Source organism: Tauraco erythrolophus, chromosome 16, assembly GCF_009769465.1.
Source record: "Tauraco erythrolophus isolate bTauEry1 chromosome 16, bTauEry1.pri, whole genome shotgun sequence".
NCBI classification, from domain to species: domain Eukaryota; kingdom Metazoa; phylum Chordata; class Aves; order Musophagiformes; family Musophagidae; genus Tauraco; species Tauraco erythrolophus.
In genome coordinates this window covers 7642445-7665085 of record NC_141480.1, presented here as the reverse complement: position 1 = coordinate 7665085, position 22641 = coordinate 7642445, and the positions used below count along the sequence as shown (strand labels likewise).

At 42.7% G+C, this 22641-nt stretch overlaps 1 protein-coding gene across 5 annotated transcripts in view; it reads right to left on the bottom strand.

Annotated features, from left to right (window-relative positions):
• Positions 1 to 22641, bottom strand: part of GRIA1 (glutamate ionotropic receptor AMPA type subunit 1) — a 124344-nt gene that overhangs the window by 13384 nt on the left and 88319 nt on the right. For all 5 annotated transcript variants that reach the window (XM_009986288.2, XM_009986289.2, XM_086621416.1 and 2 more), the window contains 3 exons: positions 21534 to 21904; positions 3302 to 3500; positions 2561 to 2808 (listed from right to left, as the gene is read on the bottom strand). In XM_009986288.2, coding sequence (XP_009984590.1) covers positions 2561 to 2808; positions 3302 to 3500; positions 21534 to 21904 — 818 coding nt within the window. The remainder of the gene's footprint in view (positions 1 to 2560; positions 2809 to 3301; positions 3501 to 21533; positions 21905 to 22641) is intronic.

Sequence of the window (22641 nt, the reverse complement as noted above, 5' to 3'; positions counted from 1 at the left end):
AAATGGATGGGTTCTGCAGCTGCATGACTATCTCATGTCAGACAGGATCACACCTTGAACTAGCAGGTGTTGAAAGGTGTAATTTCTGCCCTCCCATCATTGCCCTTCTCAGCCATGCCTGAATTTTAACATCTGGAGGACAAAAGATATTCAAAGCCAGATTCACCTAGGAGGAAGACGCGAGCTCTTCTAGCAGCCTGAGAGACCCAACCAACAGCCTGGGAGGGATGTTTGCACCTAATACAACATGTAGAATTCTTTCTGGATTTTCAACCTTGTTTTCATTCATCTGTGGCAATATCCTGGCATTGTGTTCCCATGTAGAAGCAAGAAAAACAGTGGTGAACTCTCATCTAGGATCCTTCCCTAATCAGCTATCCTAAATACAGGAAAACCAGTCTAGCTACAAAAGGGACAGGTCATAGCAAAAATCAAAATGCAGCCCAGCATCTAGACCACACCTGACCTAAGATAAGCCTGGCTCACACATACCTCCCAAACCTGGCTCAGAGCTTTTACTGTGTGGATGGAAGTGAGTGAAGATGAAGCCTGGACAAGAGACAGGCTGATGGGACTACACAGGTGCCTCACGAATGTCACCTTGCTCAGGGCAACCTCGCACATGCAGGACCCCAAGGGGAAAACAGACACTACATGATGACTGTAGGGAACTACTAAGATTAAAACAAAACAACAGGAACAAAACAAACACAATGGGACAAAAACTGACAGCAACTGTTCCAAAGAAACACCATTGGATGGAAAATCAAGCATTCCTCCTTAGCCATTAGGCCCATAAGAAATTTGTTCTACATGCAGCTGGGATGAGAAAGAGGAAACGGAAAGAAATGTTAGGAATTTTTGGAATCATGCCTAGCAGAGGGATGTTTGGAGCTGCAAAATTAAAATGATTGATGCGATTTTCTTTTCTGTTGTTTGTTTTTCTTAAAAGTATGATAAATGGCTCCTTCACATGCCAACAATTACAAGACAGGTAGGATGTTCCTGTTTGTTTGTTTTCATAATATCAAAATTAGGATACAAGGCTGATGTTTAAATAATTAAATAAATAAATAGAATCAGCCCTGTATCCTAATGTCCATATTTGCAAGACAGAAAACAAACACTGGAGAGAGTGAAACAGAAAACATCTCGAAGCTGTGAGAATATATCCACCTTCATTTGGAGGGTCCCAAGTCATTTCAGAGCCTGAACCACACTGGATGCAATGATTGCCTTCTGGACCACCTGCACTGCTTTCATGAGCTTCTCTAAAGACACCTTCAGCAATCACTGATATGGGAAGTGCTGAATCCAATTTTATCTGACTTAATAAATGTAGTAATCAAAATCCTTGGCCCTCATTCACTACCAGTTGATATATCTTTGATCCTTTGGGCTCTGGAGCTGTGTGACCAGACAAATGCATCAGCAAATGCTCAGCTGGTTGCTAGTAACCCAGAGACCATGGATTAAATGTCTCTGCGTTGGATTATGTTAGCAAGCAAGTATAAGGCTATACATACAATTTTGGTCAAAATATTTTGATCAAAATACATTTAATAAATAAATAAATGAGTTGAATCATTGATCAGATTACTTAAAGCTATGGCCTCTAAGGACTTATTAGTCTCTCTAAAACCTTACAACTCATATTCCTCATGATTGTAACATGAGGAACTTGCATGGCTACTGCCAAAAGGAGCCGTACTTCTGGCACGACTCAGATGACCATCTCAGTTTGCAGCTCGTGGCAATGCTGCTCTGAGCACATCAGTTTGCACGATGCACTTTGCAAGGGGACAGCTCATGTCCAGGAGTTTGGCTGTATGCAGGGTCCAAGCTCTGCTACTAACTCAGACCTGGGTCTGTACTTTTTAACAGTTCTTCATTTTAAAGGAAGGTCTCTGAAGATAGTTCATGTGACAGTAGGCAAACGCATGGGACAGCTGCAGGTCTGGGCTCAGAAACACAGGATTTGTGCCCCTTTGGACTTGCCATAAATTTGGCACTTGCCAGGATCTGAATTGACACAGCGAATGGAAATGCACAACTTTTGCAGGGCTTTTTCAAAACTAGCTTCCCACCCTATCCAAACAGCATTTCATTTCAGGAAAAAACAAAATGCCTTCCCCATGAGAACTCCCTCTGCAAGCATGGATCCAAGCCAGGGTAATACCATACTCTGCAAAGCTGCGCGGTTCACGTGGCACAGGATGAGCGTCTCTTCCGCATAACGCTCCGTGAAACCAATGGTTACACCACAGCAGCCCCTCTGCCATCACCTGATACAGCAGACACATTCATAGCAAGTGGATCAGCCAGGATCCAGTTTCTGAATGCAGGGTTTGAATAATTAGATGCTCCCATTGCTGCTCAATGGGAACTGGGAATTTTGCTTCCCTGCATATCACACTGAGTTTTCATATCCCTTTTCCTTCACTTCCCCCACCTCCTTGCCCCAAGCTTTCGTGATTAACATGGCAATGGAGATTGAACTGTGTGCATACATTGATTTGCTGGGTGGTTTGGCAAAAGAAAGCAAATGCAAGCTACTTACCTCAGTGCAGACCCCTTTGGCGTTGCAATGCCATAGCCTTTGGAGTCCAAGTTACCTCCCACCTTCATGGTGTCACAGGGCTTCCGCTGCTCGATGTACTCATTCATCGTGGACTCCAAGAGGTAGGCATACTTCCCTTTCGACTTCCTCACCCGGATCATCCCCTCTTCCGTCGTCCTCACAAAAACGGAGGGTTCGGCTGACTTCATGTACGTCCACATCTTCTCAAACACTGCTATTTTGGATCGCTGCGTAGGACAGCAGAAACCCAACAGAAGAGTTAACAGAGGTTTGGGTGACAGCTGAGATTGCTGGCTTGGACTGAACATGTATCCACATATTGGATGGCCCAAGCAAGGCAAAAGGGGTAACAGGATGTTAATGAACCTCCTGCCATTTCTTCACCAGGGCACGGATCAACCCTGTCAGCCTGACCCAGGAAGCGCAGGAAATTTGTGTAGGGCAAGTGATTTTGCTGATCAAACCAAGGGCAAACCAAGCTGGTAAACAGGTTTCTTTTGGAGCTGCCCAGAGTAGCTCCTCAGTAATGCAGTGAAGCACACGGATATTCCATATTTGTGTTTAGAGTTGCAGAATATCACATGTGCTGGAGACAAAGCCGCCTGAGCAGCGCAGGGAAAACTGGATTTCTGCTGTCCTAAGGACAAGCTCAGCGTGTCCTAACATGGTAAGGGTAATCAAGAATAAAAACCAGACCTAAGCTTAAAGTTTCCTTTTTACCCTGAAAAATTCTTTAGTGGAGCCAGCTTCCAGGGTTCCATAGGCAATTTCTGTCTGCTTGGCCAAGTCCTCTGCACTCTCGATGGGAGAAACCATCCTTTCCACGGTGAGGAACGCAGCCAGGTTAGCTGTGTAGGAGGATATGATGATCAAAGTGAAGAACCACCAGACGCCACCGACTATGCGGCCGGAGAGAGACCTGGACACAGAGGAGAGAGTCAGACAGGAGGGGTGTGAAGGTCCAAAAGGTGCAGCTCACTCTTGCAGGCCTATCATTTACCTGGGCGTTTAACCAAAGTCATGTTCTCCAGCCACTTCCAGGGAAGTCAAAGGTCTGTCTCGGTTCTTAATCTACTTTTCAAGGTGTCAATGTAATTAAAGGGGGGATAAAAAATCTACAGTGAAGAAAAAAATCAGCAATAAACTGAATGAATTTGCTTTGATTTAAATTCCTTTTGGTGTATGGAATAATATCAATAATAACACATGAGGACAACTACCAGGAAGGTTTAGCTGGGCAGGGCAATGCCCATCGAAACAGCAGGAAGGAGCACCAGCATGGAGCCAGACCAGATATACAGACCAGCTGAGATCACTAGGTCAGCTCCTCCATCCCCTGAAGTTTAAAAACCAAAACTCTGTGTCTTTCTATCAGACATATTGAAGCTCAGAGAGGAGCTACAGCCTTAATGAATAATTTGCCTACTGACATTCTCTGTTTTGTATTCAGCAGATGGTTAGACAAGATGTTAATAATAATGCCTTAAAATCTAGATATTTTGCACTCGCTGCAATCAAATAGCCAATTATCTGTAACCATTGGATAGCTATAGAAGCATATAAGTCAAGCAGGCATTAACTTATATTAAAATATTTTCAAATAATTTTTAAGAGTGGAAGATACTTTTACAGCGATCTCAGTATTCATGCATTCTAAATAATTTATATGCTCCTTCTCTAGATGTAGAGCACTGTCCCAGACAGAAGGTAACTTATGATGCTATTTCATTAAGCCAGATAATCTGACTAGGGAGGACCTGCCCGTGAGAAACACCGTTTATTTCCCTATGGGAGACCACATCTCAGTGTTGCCTTTCTGCTAACCTGAATCACTCCACAGAAATACAGTTTATCAGATGGCAACAGAGATATCCCAGTCCAGCTGAGAGCACTGGACCAGCTCATGACAGTGCGTGCCACGCCATGTCCGGGTCTGCCTGAAGCCTTGGGTCCAGCTGCTATGGTTTACTGTGGTTTAACACGACTGGGCAAACAAACCTGCATGCTCCATCAAGGGAAAAAACACACCCTGATAGTCACTGAAATTAAAGCTGGAAAGGGACTAAACCCACATAGCCCACCAGCTGCACGACTTATCTAGGTTACACCCTTCCAGTTTGTCCCGTCTGGTTTTAAACGTTGCTGATGTGAGGGGGGCTGCTCCCACAGACATCACACCATCTCCCCGTTTAGATTAACCCATCCTGAAACGTCTTGAGTCAAAACTCTTTGAGATCACTTCCCAGCAGAAAGCAGGCACCGCCTTTGCACAGCGACTGAGCTCCCACACGTGCAGCATGCGGGGCACAGCGGAAAGCACGTGTTCTAACACGTGGAAATAAGACCCATCCCACCACACACGCTGTCAGCCCCACGCTCCTGGAGAACGATTGCAGCAGCTTTCACATGTGGTAGAGAGAAACAGCAGGAAACACGACTGCAGGGGATTGCAGTGACAGAAAGGACAAGTGGTGCATTTTACAGGTGTGTGACTGAAAGAACTTCTACAGTTAGAGATGGGTCGGGCTTTCCTCTGCACTGGGGTCTCATTTTGGAGCAGAGTCTCTGCCCTTCCATCTGGTTTCTTCTTCCATGGGCTATTCTGAAACTGAGCAGCATAAACTCAAGCTCAATGAATGACTTTGAAAGATCCGTCTTTCCCATCTTTCAAGGTTTTGAGGAAAGTTTATAAGATGCATCTCCAAGGTGACACTGTAGGGAGTTCACAAATTTTTTTCTTAATCATCAATATCTTAAAAAGCAAGACAGGTATGACAAAGATTTTTTTTCAGGCATGGTTTCCAGCCGCAAGCTATATGGTGGTACCCCACCCTAGAGGGTCTCATGCAAACCTTCTCCTTCGTTGGCAACTGCAGCAACACTGCTGAGCAGACCAATGGTCCCTCATTCCAGATTACTTTCTTTTTATGCCCCCCCATCATTGGCAGCCAGAGAGAGAGGGATCAGAGGTTTGTTGTAGGAGTGCTGGATGCTATGGGAAAGGCAAGCAGATGGGAACTGTTCTTCTACCCTATCTTTAACTCTCTGAGAGAGACATACTTACCAAACAACCTCTGGAGATGAATAGAGACCTCTATGGATGATTTACCCCATCTGTCTCAGGTTGGGAGGAGGTTCCTCTGCAGACCTCCCTCTCTATTGAATTTTGAAGGAACTGAGATGACTAGGTAGGACTAAACAGCTAAAATTTTAAGTAGCTAAAGTTAGGTGAGATTAATGTGACCATTGTGCTTCTCATCTGTGGAAAATACTAATCTTGCAGGACTGTCAACGCAAAGGACTTTACCTTTTGTTTCATATTTGGAGAGGGATTAGGGAGACAGCGATGGATTCAGCTCACATGTCTTCAGATTGATGGGAAGAGGAAAAAAATACCTGTCTTTAATTAGTCTGGATGATGTGTGCTCAGGGAAGGAAGTGTTCAGAAAAGGCACAGTGGCATTAAACAAAAGTAACCGGATAACGTCAAATACAACAATCTCTGCTGATGAAGGCCACTTTGAGCTAGAAAAATCCATTTGCGTGGCAAATAATCACATTCATCTCCAGCTGCAAATTATACAGCCTTTCCTTCCTGACGAAGCTGGGATATTTCTGCGACTTGTTTCAATCCCGTCAGCCGGATTCCTGCCTCTAGACCCTCGACATCCTGGTGATATTCATTACTGGCTTATCCCACGGGGGCTGCCTGCTGTCAGCTGCAGATGGCTTATGCTTCCCGGCTCCGCACCTGGCATTGACAGCATGAAAAAGTAACGATGGGGTATGAAGACTGGGAGGTAACAAGAAGGACTGGGGAAAGAGGGAGAGGGGGCAATAGATTCTTTCCCATGGGAGCCAGACGGGATAGGATGCACATCTGTATCATGCACTAGTCTCATCTGAGCTGTGTCTGCTGTTGGTGCTGGTCACTTCTCATCACATGAGACGCTGTGAGGAGGTGAGCGCTCACTCGTATAGACAGTGGAGGAAAGGAGAGGAGATAAACAGCTTGCCATGACTGCCAGCATGGCTAGGGCTTTGTGTGTGATGCTTTGCTGCAGACACTGCTAATGGGCAATGTTTGCTCTCATTGCTAGACTGACTCGGAGCTAGAAGCTGTGAATCTAAACTGCTATAAGCACACAGCAGAGAAAACTCTCAGCATACGGGCTCTACAGGACACTGTCCTTTCGCTCAGCGGTTGTGCAGCATCTAATGCAAGGGAGTGCTGGCCAGTGATGAAGGCTCTTGGAGGCTACTGCAATACAATAAAAAATATAATAATAGTCATGATGAAAGATTATACACACAGATGCAATCTCATGTGACATCCCTACAGCTCAATAGCAGTGAAGACAGGTTAAACAGGACAAGTTGGATTTCTCTGGATAACCATACTGCCTGTTTAAATTTTAAGCCAATGCCTGCTACCGCTTACCAGTAGCAGATGGCTGGAAAGACACTATCCATTACGATCTTGTTCTGTTACTTCTGTAGACCAAGCAGGAAAGCAGCAGTGCTACCACCATGGGACACATTTGCAGAAGTGCCTTTGTAGTTTAGGAGATAATGTCCCATTTCTAGAAGTGACTTCAATACTTTGGAGCTAAAAGCCTGGTTGAAAGCCAGTGGGACTTCGAGTTATGTTTATGCTCTAGTAAAAGCACTCATGGAGGAGTAGATATACCTTGTACTTTTAAGTCACTTTGAGGCTTTGAAAATCTCACTCCACAGTAGATAACAGAAAATGACCTTCCACTTGACTAACAAATGGGCAGTATGGGGTTTAAATCTTCTTGCATGGAGAATATACTTGTCCCCATACCCGTTCAAGCATAACGTGAAGGCAATCAGCTCTCTGCTGTGTGGAAACGAGTTAGTGACTGAGTCCTCTGCAGAGCTAAGGTGAGATGGAGCACACTAGTTAGTACTTTAAAGATATGATAAGGTTTGGATGTTTGGGTTTGTCTATTTGACCTCTGGATTTATTCGCATTTGTTATCATAATAATACTTGCAAATAGCAGGATCCAAAAAAAAAAATCAGAATAAACTAAGCAAGGATAAGAGTAAAAGAGGCTTTAACAAAGGACTAATTCTGAGATGTAGAAAGGGATGAAATAGTTAGATAGAATAGGTTGCAGGTTTTTCAACCAATACTATTTCTTTTGCACCCACACTCTTCTTTCTTACACAATCCAAATTAAAATCTCATCATTTCTTCTTCCAGCCCTGCCTGTGCTGGCTAAAATCACCCGCCCCATCCTCTCCCTGACTTGGGGTCCTGCCTGCCACCCACAGAACTGTAGCAAGGATGAGGCTCTCCTTTCAACACTACCCTTGCAGGAGTAAGTAGTAAATACTCTGTCCTCATTATCCACGGTGCACAATCTACTTAAAATTAGAACTGGCTGGGAACCACAATTTTAGTGCCGTGGAAAATTCTGAAATTGTAAATGAAACCTTAATATTCTCAACTGGAATGAAAAGATTATGGTTGCAAATGTCCTCTAAAAGTAGCGTTCTGAAAATGGTCGGTTTGGGTCCATCCAAGCTTTGCATTTTTCTATTACTTAATGTTTCATTTCTGAAAGGCTAAAAGGTACAATTTTAACATGGTAAACAATTCTGTTTCTGCTTTCTCATTACAAATAATTTTCTTTCAGCTTTTATAATGCATTAAACCCTTACCTACCACATGTATAATTTAAAAGATCATTCAGGAATGTGCTATTTTATATCTGTCTAATAGAGAAGCTGCAGGTGACCAAGTTGAAATTAATCATCTTGATCTTCTCACTTAGATGACTTTTTTTACCTTTCCGTGCAAAAGCATTTTGCTAGTAGCAAACAGAAAAGAATTGTAAGTTCCCTTTGTTCCCATGAAGTGATTTATTTTTATGTTCCAGCCTTAGCATTGATGGATTCTTCACAGAAGAAAGAAAATCATGCAGCTATAATCTCTTATTTCTTAAAACAAAATGCAATCGTTGATCAGACAATTTGCTCTTTGATCTTATCCCTTACGGAAGGTAGAAAAAGTCAACAGGAGTTTGTCTCTGCTTTGCCATCTTATTGGAAAAGCATCATACATTTTTGCGAAAAACATTAACAAGATCATCAGAAAATATCCAAAGTAAACCTCACTGGAAAAATGTTCAAGTAGCAGCTCAGTTCTCTCCCACTTCTCCCTTCCCCCTCCCCAAATCCATTTCTTACAGAGAATTACACCTAAACTGACAGTGCTTTAATTAGAAGAGCAAATCTGGGATTCTAAAGCCATAGATGCTTTGGGAGGATTTCCCACATTTGCTGTTAAATTCAATTTTAATAAAGGCTCACTTAGTCAACCGACATATTTGTCACTGAATGAATTTATGCAAAACTGTTGAAAAAAAGCTCTTACATACTTGCTCTACCGATTGCGGGTCAAATCCACTTTTGGTCTCTATCCACACAGATCCTCTGATCTCTGACACTACTCTGCTATTTTGATACTGACTCTAGATAATTTCATGGGTCTATCTGAAGGTTGACTTGGTAGTGGATCAGCTGCAAACATTTTTGCTCCAGTTTTGCACTTATTTTAAACAAATTTTCTGCATTAAACGCTATCAATGTAAACAAACTTTGCTTCCTCTATGTGTCACAGACCATCTGTTACGATTGGTCTTGCCATTTCATCTCCAACCGTGACATGAACCCTGGGTTTGCTTGAAAAGTCTGTGAACAGTCATAGACAGAGAAACAATCTTAGTGTGGGGTTGTGGAGCTGAGGACAGCTCTGGGTGCATCCATTGCACACACGCTGCAAAGCTCTTATCCTCTTACGCTCTGCTAAGTCATGGATAGTTTTGAATGAGCTACCAACTGTTTGCCATGAAATTGGAGTGATTATAATGCATATTTCTCTGTCCATGCTGTATTATTAATTTTCTTGCCATTATTAGTTTGTATTTACTTATTGTTGAATCCTCCCTCCTGGTAAGTCTCGAGTCCCGACTGCAGTGCTGCTGGGCTTTAACGTGGAGTGTCAGGAGAGCACTTACAAACACAGGAGGAGGAATGTTTTCTATTGACATTCTCATTTACCTCTCCCAGCTGTACAAATTCCTTCTTCAGCTCCCCTCACAACTTTTCTGCAGTGGTAACAGCTGCATATTTTGATTCCCTGTGGGTAACACTAACCGATGAGGCAGGGTAAGAGAGCTGTGGGTGCACAGGTACTGGGAGTCCCATGCTGTCTCTCTCCTGCTTTTCTTTTTCTAACTTTTGTTTCAAAAAAAGCAAGAAGGAAAAAAATTGAGAGCTTCTCAACTTTTGTATATGGCTTGGAGATCTGTTCTTCCTCGTGTTTTCAGGCAAACCATGCCAGCTCATCAGACCCTCAAAGTCAACATGCCAGAAGGAGGCAATATGAATTGCAGAATCCCAGCAGAAGTCCTTTTATGAAGGTGCCTTGGGGTCACTTGCTGTGTAAATATTGCAACGACTGAACATATCGTCTGCAAATATGCAGAATCTCCCAGGTTCAACGGGAGGATGTATATCTGCGAGGCTTTAATTATAAGTCACAGTTTATTTACTGTTTCTTTCTGCCTAATCTAATGGCCTTGGACAGCAGTATATAGTCTCTCTCCTACCGTTTCATCTCTTCTTTTACAGAATATGTTGGCACTTTTTTCTTCAATCTCCCTTTAATGGGCAAAACCTCTTTCTAAAATGAGTTTTCCTGCTTAGTCAGAAATGCATCATGCCACTTGTGGTTCTCCAGTCATTGGAGCTTGGATTGCTGCAGTGCTAAGTATAAGCATGACTACATGGAGCAGCTACGTGCTGTTTTCAAGACATTCACTTAGCATTTTGACAGGCAAGAAGTACCTAACGGCCTAAGCAGAGGACTAGCATCCAGGAGCTCTTTTTTTCTTTCATTGGGAAGCCCTGCCACTTTATGGGAGCCAGAGTAACTTACTTCATCTCCCTAATTCAGTTACCAGCTGTGAGAGAAGAGGATCAATCAATCACATTTATGAACTTCACCTGGGTGAATGGCCTGATGTGTTGGTTACCAGGTAGAATTTACCTCTGAGCTGCTGCTTTGCCCACTTCTTCTTCCTGAGACTCAATCCCAGCAGGCAGAGGCAGCATCAAATGGGCCCAGCTACACGGGGGGCAATTTATGCACTCAATAGCAGTCTGCAGGTGGGACCCTCCTGTGGTCCTCAATGGTCATATAATGCAGCCTGCTGATACACAACCAGCATAACTCACCTGCTCAACTAACAAAGCATGGTGTTGGAGGTACTAGATGCCAAGGAAGCATGGACTGACACGGGCAGCCGTCCCCCTTAAACTTCAGCAGGACTGGTGTACCACCCGTGGTATAAAAATGCTCCTACAGAGCAGAACTGAGGTATGTCCTTTGCTTGAGGGAGCCACCATCCCTCAGGAGTCAGAACTGTGATAAGATGCTTATCCCTAAAAGTGCTGGGTAGTACACTCAACTCTTCCAGAGGGCTGCTAAAGAAACATTATAAGAAAAGGGCTACGATAGAGGGATGAGGAGGAATCCTAAGACAAAATAAGAGTGTGGTTGAAAGGCAGAACTGATAAATCTGAAGAAATACTCTGTCATCCTCTTAAGTACAGGCATAGTGTGACTCTTCATGATGCAAACCAGGGTAGTTTAAGGGATGAGTGTTTATCTAAACTGCTGAGAAACGTGGTCACTTTGGGCTCCTCAGCAGCTCTGGTGAATGGCAAAGCCATCCCTCTTCTGCAGTTTTGCCAGCTTTTGCTACGAGGAAAAAAACCTGACTCCTGTCATGCCTTTAAGGAAAAATTTTGCTGTAAAAAGGCTCTTCATGTATTTTTCTCACTTTGGTGACATTTGTTTGCTTTGCTAAGAAAAACTCACAAGGTGAGAAGCATAAAACTTCGTCAGAAGCACTCGTTGGGAGTGCCCCAGGATATTCATTACTCAGGAACTTCCTCAACCTCAGGTGGCCCCAAATTTAACAGCACTCATCCTTCTTTTTAAACAATGACCTATTGTGCTAATTTCCTTTGCTGTGTTGCTAGATTTCATATGCTCTCCCTCAGTCTCTTCTTCTAAGCCTGCTTGACGAAAAAGCCTTTTTTCCCCGAAAGATTCAATATATTTTGGATTATATCCTACTAGTTCTTCATTTTTCCAAAGATCCTCTTTAGCCAACTACATGTGCTCACAGTTTAGATCTTCATTTCTGAGACTTCTAGGCAATGTTATAATAACCTAGTTCAGACCTCTTCCAGGATGCCTTGCTTTGGTTCTTTTTGCTCTGTTTTGGTGGTGGTTTTTTTTTTCCCTCCTCCTTTTTTTTTTTTTTTGGCTAAGATTTCCCATTCTGAGAAGAGAAAAGCATTTTCTGTGAGGATGGTATTTTCTGCATTGGAAGGTTTTCACTTTGAGCAATATTCCCAAATATTCTCTTCTTTCTGTCTCTTAATTTCTAGTTTAAAATGTGATCCCTCACTAAGACTGTACAGGTTGCATTTCTCTGTTTTCATATTCGAGCCTTTCTTTTCTCCTACAGGGGCATACTATGTCCTTTGTAGAAGTAGTAAGGAATCAGTCTGGTCTCCCCAGCCAGTGTTTTTTTTTAAGAACTTTACATGCACAAGAGTGCCTGTCTTTTAACATTAAAACTCCCAAACTATGAAGGGAAAACATGTTCAGTGTTTCTGCTACCCCTAATTCACTTGCTAAGATCCACTTGGTGGTTTTTTTTTTTTCAGTTTTGAAGGCTTTGGAAGCACTGCTGAGTTGAAAAGCTGCCCCCTCCCTCTGTTTGCCACTCCACAGCCTGAGATTTTGCTTCTTCTTGAGAGCTTCAAGAAATAAGAGAGAAAATTCCTCCTACAGGAAAGCATCCCGTATGCTTGACTCCTGCAGCTGGGCCCTCTTCACATCTCACACCAATCCACAGCATACATTATTTTTATTGCTTTTCTCTTTCACCATTTGAGAACTCATCTTCTCCCCTCTTCCTTTCTACTCCTCTGTTCACACATTTGCCTCCTATTACTTCTCATCGGACTGTGTTGGGAGAATTCATTAGTGCATATAACATGCTTTGAGGTTGTCCAAATAACGGTGATGTAACACTTTTGCACTTCTATAGGCTCTTTTATCTGAAGATCAAAGTAGTAAGTTATGATTACCATGATTGGATTATTGCTGCTTAGCCTTTGGATCTAAGGGTAAGCAGCAACTCTTCTGGGTAGGCATTAATCAGAATTACTGGATGATTTTATTAAATAGATGGAGTATACTGCTGCCTAAAGAAAGGTGTGTGTACATGAGCTGTGTGCTGTTTCCTACCATTTGATGATACGAATCAGGTGGCTTCTAGCTGTCACTTGGCTCCTTTGATCCAAGTGAGAACAGAAGGGAGACCGAGACACCATCGTGGAGGACTTCAGAGGTGACTCCATGCTCTGCCTCCTTTAACTCCAGACCACGTCCAAACACAGCAAGGCTCCTGCCCCTATTTCTTACCATGATCCATGTTTTACTTTTCCCAATTACTCATCAAGCCTTTCACGATGAACAAGCTAGCACCTCTGTCATATTTCAATAAATTTGTCTTCACCTGCTCACTGTTTTGGGGTGCTACAATGGACATTGCTTGCTGTATGTACGCATTCCTGAACTTTTTGTGAAAAGGGAGTATGGTGCTTCGCCAGTTACCAGGACAAGCAGTTGAGATGAAATCTGGGACAAAAGCAGAATGAGTACAATAAATCCCAAACTCCAGTGGAATAAGAGAAGTATGCTGAGCCTTCCAGTGGAAGGCCATGAGGTTTTGGTCAGCTCTGGGGATTAGACCAGCAAAGAGCAGCTGTGGATGCTCTGTGTGTTGTGAGCCAGAACAATTTGAATTGAGGTGTTCAATGCTCATTCGACTGTGTAACCAGAGAGTGTGCATGTGGTATCTTAGTGCTGATAAAAGTGATGTACAGCATATGGAAGAGTTATTTAAGCAGGGCTTCCCTGTGAAAACATGCTCAGGGTTTCCCATCATCTTAGCTACAATATTTTTCTGGACTGCCAGCATTAAAGCAGTGTGTGACAGGTGGCCTTGCAGAGGACACCACTTGAGGGAGATGGAGGTCATTCAGCTCCTCACAACCCCTATTCTTCGACAAAAACACTTGGCAATCGACCTAGCTATTAGGAAGACACAACCATGCGCAGTCCTGACTGCAGCACGGAGGATGTCAGACCTCAGCTGAGCCAACTGCTTGGGGATAACAGGTTATCAAGAGGGAAGAAAATAAAAGGAGAAAGTGTATTTCTTTTACTGATTGAAAATCAGCAAGTCGGAATACAGCATAACAGGGAGTCCCTGGAGCCTCAGAGGGTCTCATGCCGGAGTCATGGAGAAGGCTGTAAATCTCAGGCACCCCAATAAATTTTAACACCACTGATGATCCCGAGTCAGAGCACAGCACTAGAAACACAAGTAGCACATGTCATTTCCACATCACAGATGTCCCAATAAAACTTCCCAATAGACTAAAAAACTAGGCAGTGCACTTTTCCTCCTGCAATTTTTAACTTTGTTTTCAATCAAAAATATGAGAAATATTTATTTATCTGAACATTTATTTATTGATCTGAAGAAAGAAATAGCAAATACATATTTTAGCTTAACAAATCTGCTTTTGGAACAAGTGTTTGACTTCTTATTTTAAACACAGCTGGTAGAACGATTAGTAAATCTGTCACTCAATGGGGAGACTTTCAGCAAATTTCTTGCTGTCCCCCAGCAACCTCAATGGTAAAGGCCTGAAGTCAGGGCTGTGGAAGAGTGACTAGATATGCCCGATGGGGAAACCGTCCCGAGGAAGTGGCTTACAGATCAGTGGAGGAAACATTCATTACCTCTGCAGCGTTTAGAAATTTTCAGATGGCAGAGCGTGGAAATCCAAAAGATTAATTTTTCCTTTATAGATGAAACTGCATTTTCCCAACAGTATTCTCTCAGTTAGTTATTTTCTTCCTCTGAGTCCTCTACATCCTTCAGCATTCTTCCAAATGGAAAAGAGGATAGGAAGGATGACTATTTTAAAAGAATTTCCATTTTCCCCTGGCTGCCACATTTTGGTTGCCATGGAAGTGCGCAAGCTCCAAAGGGGACGGTTTAGTTAGATATTGTGCAATTTGTCAAGCTGCTCCTCTGGTGAGTCACTTTCCCTGGTTAAGTGCGTTTCAGAAATAAGTGTGGTCATCAGTTCCTGGTGATTTGCAAGTGCTGCTGTTACCCTGTGACCTGAATTTCCTCTCCCTGGACATAATTAACTCTGCCAGGTAGAAATAATTGCAAAATCATTTGGTACACTTTTAAGAAGAAAGAAGACTTTTCCAGAAGTTGAAACCCTAATTTTTTTACTTTTATTCTTAAGCACCAACCTCAGCTCACCAGTTCAAGCAAACCACCAAAAATAAGTGGTCCTGAGCTTTGTCCCCATGGACAAGCCTCCAGACCTCCTGGATTCACCCCACATTGGAGCAGAAGGAGCAGGGATGCTGAACCAACCTTGTTCCCAGGCTGGTTTGGCTGCCTTGCACCCCAGGGCAGCCCCAGCATGAGCTGCAGGTTGCACGTGCTCCCCAAGGAAACAACAAACTACTGCTCCCTTCATTGCAGAAATACACCCTTTGCCTCAAGACTGTACAGTGAATCCAGCTGGCAGTCAGCAACCTGCTCTGTACGAGCAAGAACGCCGTCTCCAATGTCGCCAGAGAGGCTTTAGCAAGCCCTGCCATCGAGCTCCTCTCCATCACCCCTAGACATTCCTGTGCAAACAGTGCGAGGGGTGGGGGGGGAAAGCATAAATCCTTTCTCATTGCTCTTGGGAGCTTGCACAGCTCCCCAGTGACCCTCCAGGACAAGTTAAGGTTATAACAGGTACCGCAAGGACAGCACCAGAACTGTGCGTCAGGCCAAAAAGACAGGCAGATGCTGGGAGTGTCAGAGAAGAGACCTACTGAAATCACGAAGAGTCGCCAAATAAACACCGAGACTCAGCTTTCATTTCAGGAAGGAATTAAAATCTTTCTAATTGCCAAATGCAGCTGGTTGTAATTTCCCTAATTTTAAATTTTTAGCAAAATAAGTAAGTACCCTGCAACTGTAAGTTAACAAAGGACAGAACAGAAATAATTCCCTTGAAACAACTCAAATAGAACCTCTCACTAAAAAAAAAGAAAATTTTTTTCCTAACCAATTTCTGATTTAGATCTTGTCTAAAACTGAATAAAAATCTTTCAATACTAGGAACATCTTGATGAAATTTAAAAGTGCTGCTATTTTTCAAAACCTCTAGAGGGTAGTTTAGGAAAAAAAAACCTCAACAACTTGTGGAGCAATTTTACTGTTATTTCCACCAGCTCTACGGCTGAAGTCTCCAGTGATTTTTTCAATTGATCTAAAAAGAAATGTAAATAAACAGGAAAAATAGCAGAAGAAAATGTTCAGCATTAATTACAGGTACATAATAAATACCGTACTTGCTCTTTCACAGACAAACCGCTATGACTGAGTGCCACAGAAAGCCTGCAAAGGAGTGCAGTGAAACACAAGCCCAGCTACACACTATATAGATCAGCCAGAGCACACTGTTTCCGTGTCACTAAAAACAAATAACGATGTCCACAAGATGCCTATAAATAATAGATCGTATCTATTGACTGGATAGCAGCCAGCATTTATATCTCTCCTTCCCACCTCGGAGCGCATTCATTCATCATCACTGCGAGCAAACCTCCCTAAGCAGCATGTTCCTTCCTCACCAGCTCCAGGTCTGGACTCTGCAGGCAAGTTAAGACCCATTTAACTCTTTATCCCAAGCCAGCTGAAGGGTGGATCGCATCTTGCACCGTGTCTCCTTGCACACAATAAACACCCACAGTCTTTAAACACCACAGGTATGGCCCAGCCATCTCCCAGCAGTGCTCCCCTGCGACACCTTGCACAGACCAGCACAGAATCTTTTCCTGCTCATGCATTGCTGCTGATCCTCTCGAAATTTCCCCTCTAAAGTCTGGCTCTCTCCCAGGCTGTGATGAAAGCTTCATTCATCATTTCACTTCCAGCGCAGGCTGACCAGGTCATCTCCAGCTCTGTTCTCAATCATGCAGATTATAATAAGCGATTTCAAGCTTTGTTGTGCAGGTATTGTGACATGATATCCTATCGTGTCATTCTACATTTCCCTTCTACTCAGGGTATGTTTTGATTTGAATGCAAAATACATGTGTTTTGTTTCCACATCACAGCATAAAGCAAGCCCCCATGAAGTTGGGTTTATTTTTGGAGATGTCTGTTTAATTTTTCTCTGGCAGGGGGCAAAGGATGGCTGTATTTACTGGGTGACACTGTGTGATAGTTATTGTCCTGTCAAACTCCAGTGGGGACAAGACTCCTACAGTCATTCAGCTGAGAGAAACTGTGTATGTTCTATCTCATGGTATATTCTATCTCACAGTATCTTCACAGGAAGAATAAATGCCTTTCTGGAAGATATAGTTTAGCCAAATGTATTTAATTTTAGTCAAACATAAGTTTTCTGAGTCATAGGAAGAGTAACTGGATTAAATTTAATAGTCTCTAATATACAGGAAGTCTCTGTTGGGCTCAAACCATATGAAGCAATGCATTTTGAGATAACAAAAAATAGAAGATCAAGATGGGAAGCTGACAACAAAAATATATACTTTGCTCCCTGCTTTTTTATCCCTTTCACAACTATCAAATAATTTATTTTGTAGAAAATGATGGGGCAGATGAAAAATTCAGTTTTGCTGCTGAGGAAGTCGGGAAGCCCAGATGTCCCATCTGTCTCCTTGTCAAAGGCCTTGGGTCCGTCCTGAGCAAGGAATGGCAGCGATGTGCTGGATGTTAGCAAGGTCTCACTCTCCACAGCTGCTACACACTGAGGTTATTTTAAGCTTTGAAGACAATTTATCAAATTACATTTCTGAAAAATGGTACAAAGTGAGTCATATTTACTCCACATTTCTCTTGCTGCAGGCACTTGCTATTGGCTGCGGGTTATTTATTACCTCCGATGCCTGCTCTGAAAATCTCTTTTCTGGGTCTGTATTTCACATTTAATGAGTGCTTTTGCAATTTCATGACTGTTTTCTGAAGTTAAGGTTACACTTTGCAAAGCTTAATGGTTTATGGCCCGTTTCAGACTTCACTGATTTCTGCCCATTACTATGTACATGAAACTACTCGCAACTCCAAAATGCTGCTTCTCCCTCATTCTACTGTGTTTCATCCAGTACTTTGAAAGCACAGACTTTAAGGGCAACAACAGGGACTATCTCATCTCAATCAGGACAAATTAGTCCACGTGGTAGTGACTGAACTCCATCCAGTGGGGCCAGTGGTTAGTGATGATGCAGAAGGGGACCACACACTCAGATGGGAAACGTCCAAGAGCTCACAGCCTCCTTGGGGTGAAGCTATGTACCTACAGTTGAGTGATTCCATTTATGGCTTAGGAGGGATGGATTCCTTGCTCACGCTCATGTAGCAGCATCCCAAAGCACAACACAGACTGCCACTGGCTCTGTCTGGGACTCTACACTGGAAACTGGTTACTGTCTGGCCTTTGTCATGCTCATCCTGTCTATGCTTAGACATGAAGGCTTTGGCGTTTCAAGGACGTCAGTTGACCTCATGCCCGGCAGCCTCGGTGCTTGGGAAAAGAGGCTGTGAGCCAATAACCCACAGCTACGCTCTGTCTTGGCCAACCCCAGGTCATCAAATTCACAGTGTATCTTTAAAGTGTTTGGTAGATTGTGACCAGCATACTTAAAAAGCTGATTAAAGTTCTGACTTGTAAGTCTGTCCTTAAAAAGGACACCACTTTCCTTCAAAAGCAAATTTCTTGCCTCTGTGGGGGACCGAAGTTCCCCGGGGACTGGTCTGAGACTGAGGAATGCACATTTACAGGAGCTGCTGCAAACCTCACCACCCGCTGTGCTGAGTGATGTGTCTGCAGTTTTGATCTTACATTTTTCTTATGATAAATACATAGTGGCATATGCACTTAAAACAAACATGCTCTGGAAAAAAATAAAAAAAAAAACAACCTCCAGACAAATTTCCCCTACTCCTTCCCAAAACAAAACTGAAATAAACAAACCAAAACCTCTACAAAAACAAAATACACCCCTGCACTTGCTCCTTTCTGCTGGGGAGAGAATGACAGAACAGATGTATAACAGAAGCTATTTATGTTGGTTAATACATTACTGGGGAGATGCTGAGAGATTGTAGTGATAAGTTTAGAAACGACCGTATAGGAAATATATTGGAATAGAGCAGATCCATCCCCACCTGCCCACAACGTCGTTCTACCGAGCGTTCATGTCACAGAAATCCTGCACTGAGTTCGCGTGAAAAATACATGTGAAATGCGGAGCGCGCTCAGAGCCTTTCTGTACAACAACATCCTACGGAAATTCTCACTCTTCTGCTTCCTCCTTGCTTTAACATTTCACAGAAATGTCCCCCTTCACTTGCAACCACCACAAGGAGCTGTACTCAGAGTACTGGGAGTTACAATAATTCCCGTATTTCATTTTTAAAATTTTCTCGTCTTGCAAATATTTATAGTCAGAAAATGCTCTTGTGCTTCATGGGAAAATACCAATTTCAGTGAAATAGTAATTTTCATTATCAGGATGATCAAATTAACAACATTAAAATAACAATGACAGAACCATTCTCATTTCCCATCTCAAAGCAAAATAAAACAACACTTTGAAATGGTGATTCAAAGCATGTTGTTTAGCGAGAGCAAATCTTGTTATTTGCATCAAAACCACTGATCTTCCCCCGACACTTTTTATTAAAGATGTTGCCCAATTTGCTATTCTGCAAAGCCTCAGCTTTTCACCTCTCCATGCTCTTCCTTGGAACAGAAACTGGCTATTGAAAAGCCCCCAGAGGAAGAGATTCTCTTCCCTAAATAAGAATAATGATGACAAGAACAACAATAAAATGAAAATCACAATAACCTGATCCTAACGCACGGAGCTGTGTTATAAGACAGCGATAAAGTTGAAATTCCCTCTGCCAGAAGACTTTCTGAATGCTCCACCCGGACTCCTACTAATCAATGATTAGATGATAAAACATATTTATAAACCTGTCACTATCAAAGTGTCCTGCAGGCTCTTATTTCCCCCCTATCCCAAACTCGTTAATATTTGGACAAATCGGCATCTAATAACCAACAAGCAGGTGCTCTTGCCATCCCACGGGAGCTGTGCTGAGCTGTGCGGTGTTAACTCCGCTTGCTGACGGAATTATGCCTCCTGCTTGCCCCTCGAGCTTTGATGCCACCCCAGCATGTGGGAAAATATCTTCTGCCTCCTGTGTTCACCCACAAAGCATGTATCTCTGCTGAAATTTCCCTTGAAGAGAAGGGAGACAAAACTCAAAAAAGGAAGGATGGCAAAAAAAAGAAAACAGAAGACCTTTGCCATCTGCTTTTATCAGACCATCACTTCAGATATCACCACGGCATGTAAAGGCAGAAAATGCGTATGCTGCTTGTAAATTCATTCTTGTGACGGGCAGTACTTCTGGTTTGACTCAAACCTGGCCAAAAATGGTTTTAGGCTAAATACTCAGAGCTGTGGAGAAGGGGAGTGACAGCTGTGTCCTGCAGCATTTGGTGGCTTTGGTGTTTGACCTGTCCACATGCTCTCCCTCCAACCAACATCCAGGTTAGACCTCTTGGGAGTGATATGATCCACATCCCAAGCCACAGTTCGTTAACCCTTTTTTAGCCTCACAAACCACAAGTATATCTGCCCTAGACACAAAACACTGCAGGTGTCAAAAACCTTATCCCTGGCTCACCTCTGATTCCACCTCAGGTGAATACACACATATCACGAGAAAGATCCCCCAGTTATTACAGACATTAATTACAGGATATATAATTTGTGCAAATAAATAAGAAAATCAGAGCTCTGCTTGCAGCTATTTGGTTCCTATGCTTTTAATTCTTTTTCTTTTCCTTTTGAATGCCTTTGTATGAACAAGGTGCTGAGAGATACGTGTATCATGGGCTCCTGAAGCAGACAAAATCTCTGTAATAAGACTTGTGTGAATATAGCTCTCAAAAACGAAGGAGGTACTTCCTTACATTATTTACAAATAAGCCTCTGCTTCTGTCTTTATCATAGATTGACATCTTCTGCATTTTGTGCAGTTTTTCAGCCACCTTATATTGTGCCAGTTTTTCCAAGAAAAATTATCTAAAAGTAATCACAAGAGTCATTCACAAAAAAAGTCCCTTTAGGAACCTTTGGACCTTGGGTCCTACTGAACTTTCAGGCAGCAAAACTATTGACTGAAACAGGAACCAAAAGGAAAACTCAGTAATTCTCTGACCTTTCTGAAGGTCAATAATACTTACAGCCACTCAGTGTTCTCCATAATCTTTGGCACAGACCATATAACCTTTCACTGGGCACCTACTGTAGTGTTTATCCCTACCTTACTGGAATTTTATAGCTTCCCTATTATGCTAGAATGATCTTGTTTCTAATAGCAACAAAATAAATGATGGAAAAAGAAATCGATTGCAATTGGGTGGCTTTAGAAAATCTTGTTTGCATTTCTGTAAATTCCTTCAAAAGAACTCCCCAGGATAAATTTAGAATGGTATTTTTATGGTCTCAATTTTGAGGTCCCAAGTTCATGGCTGTGAGACCTGTGAACCCTTGGATCCTTCCTGAATGTGTAGCTGATTCAAAAAACTACACTATGGTTCAGGAAGGAAGGTGGAAGAAGAACCTGTTCAGCTCTGAAGCACGCAGAAAGATTAAATCACATGAACTGGATGAACGTTCATTGGGGAACGCAACCCACCTTGGAGAAATATCACATCCTTGCTGCATGAAAGCTCCTAGGGAGAACCAGAGACTGTTGAATATCCCAAACTCATTCGTCTGGTCATTGGCCGGCTGGTCTCGTCCTTCCTCGAATTCCTCAGTGTGCCACTCGTAAGGGCTGAAGCGACTCACCAGGAAGAGGACAACGCTCACTCCAATGTAGGCAAAAACAATGCACATCCATATCTCGTAAGCCAAAGGATCCAGAAAGGAAAAAACTCCTGGTTTGGACTTCTGAGGTTTTTTTATCATGATAGAGATACCTAAGCTCATGAACGGTTTGGAAAAGTCTATAACTTCTTCTCGAACCAGAGTGATGGTTAATGGTGCCACAGCCACATCTGCCCTCTGAAAAGGAGAGACACAAAAGAGATTTGCATTCTGAGGAAAAAATATATCTACTAACTCCAGCTTATGTTCCTTTGATCTCTGTTTACCCTCGCTATCTCAGAAGAAATCAGACAAAACCAATTGCAAGAGAAATGTTAAAAAGGAGCAGCCCGTAATATTGGTGAATTATTTCCATTCTATCACTACTGATTACCAGCCTGTTTTGAAATCACAGCATTTTCTTTTTGCAGCCACCTAGCTCTTCTTGTCTGATTTATCCATTGATGTCACAGTCTGATGCAGATTATTTTTGCTAAAAGACCTTTATCATCCAGACATCAAAAGAGGCAAGGAAAGGCCAATCGCCTGAAAAAAGATGCCAGGATGTTTACTTCCATCAGGAACTGCTTTTTGATTGCATAACTGACGCAGGAGAAGAGGAAAAACGTTCCAGTGACACTGATATGCACTTGCCACTTATTTTACAATCTGTCTTGAAAATGGAAAGAGAAATGCATTGAAATGGCTGTCGGCGTATACTGTGGAGCTACCAGCAGGAGATAGATCATCCCCCGCTTAAACACAGTGACACAGAGACTTGGGCACTGATGCTCCCTACACTAATTTCCCTTTTCCCTACAAGGGAAAATTAAACCTCTCCGAGGGATGACCTAAACTCCACAGATTGTGAATTACCAGAGTGAACCAGGTCTAGAAGTGTAGGGTGCAGGTGTATATCTGAGATGATGGAAATG